General features: G+C 42.9%; 1 protein-coding gene across 2 annotated transcripts; it reads left to right on the top strand.

Annotated features, from left to right (window-relative positions):
* Positions 1 to 617: 617 nt before the first annotated feature.
* LOC108101260 (cytochrome b5 domain-containing protein 1) lies at positions 618 to 1685 on the top strand. 2 transcript variants are annotated; one of them, XM_017205515.2, is made up of 3 exons: positions 618 to 859; positions 916 to 1281; positions 1477 to 1685. In XM_017205515.2, the coding sequence occupies exons 1-3, from the start codon at positions 713 to 715 to the stop codon at positions 1609 to 1611; spliced, it is 648 nt and encodes a 215-aa protein (XP_017061004.1). In that variant the 5' UTR covers positions 618 to 712; the 3' UTR covers positions 1612 to 1685. The 2 variants fall into 2 exon arrangements, with proteins under 2 accessions (XP_017061004.1, XP_017061005.1); XM_017205516.2 differs by having other exon boundaries at positions 750 to 863.
* The last annotated feature ends 4315 nt before the right edge of the window (positions 1686 to 6000 follow it).

The following is a 6000-nucleotide window of genomic DNA, read 5'->3' on the forward strand; positions in this document are numbered from 1 at the left end:
ACCACTCGAATGAAAAGGGTTTTATTGGTTTAGTTTTGAATTCAAAACAACTGGAACCCCTTTCCAACAGCTGCTGAAAGATACATGAACCTGAATGAGAGTTTTCTAATCCACAACTTAGTTTAATGTTAAGTCTACATTTTATTCCAATCAAAAGTTTTAAAAACAAACAAGAAATCCTAACAAATTAATCAACCTATCAAGCCATTAAGAACGCTTCCCATTCACTTGAAAAAGCTGAATGTTCTCGAAAATAACTGGAGGGGAATATTTCAAAGTGCAGTGCTCCGCGATCTCCGCTGACAGAGTTCCCATCAATTGGAATGTCTTCCGAGTGAGTGCAACCTCGGAGGTTAGACCAAAAATGCCACCAGTCATTAATCTAATTTTTCCTATTTATGGCAAACGATTGATGGGCCAAGAACGAGCGTCGCCGACGACTTGACAATTGGCGGCTAATTATGCAATGGCATCCCGAAAAGTCGACCAGGAATGAAAACTTGGGCTCTGTGGCAGCTGGAATTAATTGGTCCGCCGGCCGGAGGCGCATAGATTCAAGTCTGGCGATAAGACCCGCTCCCTCGGAAAGTAATGACGATCAGTCGGCACTGCTGGAAAACTCAAAATTAATGGGACGAGTCAAGAGGCGACAGTTTTGTCGAGAAAATCAAATTACACTTCATTCCGTTTTGTTTCCGTGTAAATCTGTGAAATGGAGCAGCCGATTAATAAAATGCGTTACTATCTCAAGGATGAGGTGGTGTCGCATAATAAGAAGGACGACTGCTGGGTGATTATACACACGAATATCTTCGATTTGACGCCCATGTTGAAGGATCGCTTGGATCACTGGAATCGCGTGGGTAAAATCGGTTCTTTTATCGTAACTAATAATTATTTAAATAGTTTTTGTAGACCCTGGACTATCTGGTGGCCCATGCTGGCAAGGACCTGACCCACTTTTTCCACGAGAACGGAGAGCCTCGAACGGAAATATCCCCAAGTACTGGAAGACCACGAGTCCTTTTTCCTCCCATTTTGGAGGTTGCCATCTCGGAGTTCTCCAAAACGCCGGGAGCCATGTGGAGCCAGGATCCTTTCTACCACATCGGCAGGGTCACAAAGCGTCCTAGGCTAATAAGGATATTAAATACGCTCACTGCACAAACGCAATACATGACCGTTTGCAATGAGGATAGTATCTACGATATCCAGCAGAAGTACAAGCAAAGATACAACCACCATGCAGGAAGTTACGAGTGGCGGAAGTTCTCGAATGGGGTAAGTTATAATCTACAAATTAAAAATATTACAAGCTATTAAAAACAAGTTGGGGAATTTCTATATACTGATCAATAGAAATGAAACGAAAAGATAAATAAATTAATACACCATTTAATTTTTACATCTTGAAAACCTGAAATAATTTGGCTATAAAGTTTTTAATATTTCTTATATTTCTTAATTTCCAACTAGGGCATAAGCTGTAGTGTTCTGGATCTGAATGGCACCCTGGATGAAAACGGACTGATTGACGAGGAGGACAGCACCTTTGAGTTGCCACCGCCTTCCATCTGGCTCTACTACACAGATGACATTACAATTGCTTGATTCTGCTTGCCATTAATTGTTATTGAAAATTTGTTGTGCTGTTTGGCTGGGCGAGTAAAGCTCATTTCAGGCTAGACTGGCTGCCGGTTGGTTGTTCGGGTAGTTTACAGGTATTTTGGGCAATTTTCAACAAATGTCATGCTCGACAGCAGGCGGTAATAATTCAGCAGAGTGCAGCAGGGTCGCACTTTCAGCTAGATAGCTACTATATGCTATTGCTCCTGATCGCGACTCTAATTTATGCGGGCCGGTGGAGCTGTGAACTCGTGTATGACGATCAGGGTGTCTGTGTTTTAATACTATATCCACTTTTTGTATTCTGGACTTATGGAGTGACTTGAGTGGTACAGCGCCTGCAGCTGCCCAGTTGGCACGCGTTGCCTTTCTGGGGGAGTGATCACTGAACTGTGAACTCCGACTGTTTTTTTTTATTTTTACAGCCAGAACTCCGCAAGGCGCAAGTTATGGTGCCTAGTTCTTGGAAGCAAAAGAGACGCCCACTTTACTCGGATCTCCACCAAAGTGGGGGCCTCGCTGACTGGCATTGTGCTATCTTGGGCGCATAAATAATTAATTTCAGACTCATTTTGCTTAATAATTCTTTTTTAGTTGTTTAATTGCAAACCTGTTTGTGCTGCTGGCTCAGCTCGATTTACGGGCTTGGGCCAGGCCGGACCATAAATGGTCTGCGGCTGTGTTCTTAATTTACATTGCGACAAAAGAGGCTAAGAATCTGGCACTTGAACAATGTTGTGAAATATTTTAGTCGCCGAGTATGTGGGATTTTTGACAAGTCGAGGGGTTTGGCAGCAGAAGGTCGGCGATGCGAGTGTGCGTATCGCGATCTGAATAAAACAAACAGTCTAATTAACCTCAGGGAGTCGCTGACTACATGTGCCTTATAGGAAGTGGCTCAAAAGAAGATGTAGGCATTAAAGTCAGTCAGGTAATTTAATTAACATAAATGTTGTATTCTAATTTCGCCAAAAAATTAAATCACAAATAGTACAAATTGCTATAAAGCAGAAGTAATATATATTTGTAGAAATGGTTTCCAACGAGTCTGCCAATATTTATCTTAAGCCCAAACATGCTGACAATCTATTGAACCTTTTAAGTTAAGTTGCAAATAAAGAACAAAGACAGACCCAAATGAAATCCGCCAAATCGAATTAATACCCAATAACTACTGATCCCAGACATGCAGAAACTGGTGAAATTCTCCTACCTGGGCAGCTCAGAATCAGAATCTCTGTGCCTGGCACCACCAACTCCAGGAGATGACTCACCCGAGTCTGCGAACACGTTTGCGCCTGTCGAGGCCTGGGAAAAAGGAGCAGTATCGAACATTGGGATTGGGAACCTGCCGCGCTCTGGGATCTTTGTTAATGGGTGGGTGAAGTGAAGGGGGAGGTGGAGGTGGTGGGGAGGGGGATTCGCCACTGCGTAGAAGTCTTCAAATCCATTGCACTGGCTCCGCTCTATGGCATTGCGTTTATCGTTTGGCCAAACCTGTTTTGGCATTCCACATTACTACATCGCCCCCCAACTCGTCCGAGTTCGTTGCCTAAGTCTTTTGTTCGGAGCGACACAGAGTTCATTGCCTGTGTAGGTAAACAAAGTGCATTGGTGTATTGAGCCATATCTGTGGACTCGGTCGAGTAATAGGCCAGGCTATATGAGTGAGCAGCCAAGTTGCTAATTAACGGGGGAGAAGCTGGAATTTGCATACGGCTGGAATGCGCAATTTGCCAAAAGATGATGAGCTTTTAATTTGTACTCATTTGTTATTTCCTTTTATAAATTGTTAATAATGCAATTACAAAGAAGCTATTAACCTAATAGTATGATGTCATGACTGTTGTTGCTTATATTAATGGGGTACTTTAAGTGTTAAAATATTTTTGTGAGAGTGCCCTATTTCAGATAGCTCCTTGACTATTTATAATCAGATATTTCTCTAGTTTTCGCTTGGAATTCCATTCCCTTTGGAGCCACCGGATTCATCGTGGCCCATCGACTTCACCCACAGGTGCGGAATACGTAACCCACTTCGCTGGCGGCTCTGTCAACCCATTCCCAGCCATTCAGCAGGCCGGGTAAATCCGAATTCCACGCCGGTCGCATTCTTTCCCATCTCCGAAGACAGGCGGAAGTGGAGGCTCTGGTATGCGAGCATTCTTCTATTCCACGCCGGCGTCTTTCCTCCAGCGATTCCCAGGCTAAGCGGCTAATTTAGTGCTTAGCTCGACATAAACTGTGTGCTGTTCCTGCTCGGCTTGTTAATTGCGCAGACTTATGCAGATTAGCTTCGAAATAGAAAGCCAGCGGGAGCGGGAATATCAAAAATATTTTGGCATGAAGGTCAAGTGGCGGTCACACCGCTCCCAAAAGGAAGTGGCCATCCCAAATTGGACGGTGTGGATCCAACATCCGTTATGGCTCAATTTCATTTACTTTTACTGTTTTTAGTTCTTAGATACTCCTCCGTTTATTGTGATGGGTGCCGCCTTCTATTTCCCTCAAAATGATTTGCATTTGGCATACAAACGATTTTGACACTTGGCATTCTACACCAAACAGCCAAGAAAATTAAATAATAAATATACGAGGGGAAAAAAGAGTATGCGACAACAAATAGCGGAACCAAATTAGGAAGTGGCCACACCACAAAGTCCCCCAACTCCTTATTTGGGGGCTCACTGTACCTGAGAAATTGTCAGTGGCATATTAATTATAATGGAAGTGATTAATGTGGTGGCTTCCTTACTGTTTATTAACAAATACTTACTTGATTACATTTTACCAATTTATTTAAAATATCTCCCTTTTTTTATTCCCCTTTTATGCTCCTTTAAAAAAGCAAATAAAAAGTGTCAAAATCAAGTTATTTCCCTTGTCCAATTCTTATTCCCTCTTGCCAAATTGATATGCCAGTTTTGCACCTCGCAAGCCTTGGTGATTTTTCATAAATTATTCAAAGCTTAACTGCTTCCGTTTTGGACTGGAGTGTCTGTTTGTCAGTCAGTCAGTCACTCAGTCGGTCACTCCTCCGATAAATGTCTTCGTGGATGTGGATGTGTCTGATTTTCCCTGGCAGATTGACAAGGTTCATCGGGGGACTCTGCACTTTCTTGTGGTTTCGATGGCCGTCCAGCTGCTCGTATAAATATCCATTGGCAATCAGAACTGCGAGTTTATTTTACATTTTATTGTATAATTTTCGGATGTGGTTGCCTCGTCGAGAAGCCGAGACTGGCATAAATTAACGCGTGCAACTAAACGAAAATAAATAAATTTCGTATTTACATTGAGGTGTATCCCCTGAGTTCTGGTTTCCGCTCGGCTGCCCATCAGGTATTTCTCGAAGATCGGGAGACAATGGGGCGGTTTTCGGTTCTCGTTTCGCAGAGCTATGCAAATCGAGTGGCACGAAGGGGTTAAGGTTCGGCCAGGCCTCAATTTATGGTTATTAACACAATATTTGTTGTCGCTCCCTGGTTAATTAGCGGGCTTGGTCTTTCTCAGAAACGGAATCAAATGGTTCCCATGCAAATCGCCCGGCCAAAAATCAATTAAAAGCGCACGTGACGACCAACTACCCATATTTGTATGTCCTTTCCCGCCAGCTTGTCATTCCATTTGGGTGTTTCACTCTTTTTAGTTGACCAAGCGTTTCCTGTCCCAGGGGACTTTCCAGAGCAACCGCTAACCGGCCTTGTGCTTCCTTTTGCCTAATTAAAATATCTAGAAAGACACATCGTGGGAGCCAAGCTGACTTTGAAATCAATTTCCCTCGCTTTTTATTTCATTGATTTATAGGCCTGCGGGCTTCAATTGATTTTTTAAAGTGAAAACCAGGATTATCAAGATGTGATCTATATTTTCTGGTGGTTAGGGTGGTTAGGGGTTTGCCAAATTGAAATGTTTATCTAAGGCTTACTGTACTCGCCCATTAAATTAGTTTTGATTTATGCGCGACAAGTGCCTCGCTGATCTTGTTTAAATTTATGGGCTTCCGAGAAGGGTTGCAACTGTGGGAACTGAGGGCTGCCAGGATTATAAGGGTTCGTTTGGCCTTCTTTAAACACTAAACATCGAGTTATAATTTTTGTCACACACTGACCACAGTCAAAGTTTTCGGCTGAAAATGAAAACCACACACTGATGAGACGGCAAGAAGTCTTTAATCACTTTTTTGTTTATCCGGGTAACTTGTTTGCGGAGAAGAGTAACCCAAACATATATCTTCACTTTCTAACCATGATTGGTTGGCCACCTTCCCTTTTCAGCTTCTTCCTCGGAGGAGTAATGAGCGCTTTTTCAAGTTGATAATTACGATGAAACAGCAGAAACAGTGGCAGAAACAGAAGCCGGGTTCCAGTCAAA

The sequence above is a fragment of the Drosophila ficusphila genome, unplaced genomic scaffold (assembly GCF_018152265.1).
Source record: "Drosophila ficusphila isolate 14025-0441.05 unplaced genomic scaffold, ASM1815226v1 contig_412, whole genome shotgun sequence".
NCBI classification, from domain to species: domain Eukaryota; kingdom Metazoa; phylum Arthropoda; class Insecta; order Diptera; family Drosophilidae; genus Drosophila; species Drosophila ficusphila.

What these genes read in the sequence shown, in the direction of transcription:
- LOC108101260 (XM_017205515.2), top strand. Translation starts at nt 713, where the DNA reads ATGGAGCAGCCGATTAATAAAATGCGTTACTATCTCAAGGATGAGGTG. An exon ending in GCTTGGATCACTGGAATCGC is followed by an intron (nt 860 to 915) that starts GTGGGTAAAATC and finishes TAGTTTTTGTAG; the next exon opens with ACCCTGGACTATCTGGTGGC. An exon ending in GGCGGAAGTTCTCGAATGGG is followed by an intron (nt 1,282 to 1,476) that starts GTAAGTTATAAT and finishes ATTTCCAACTAG; the next exon opens with GGCATAAGCTGTAGTGTTCT.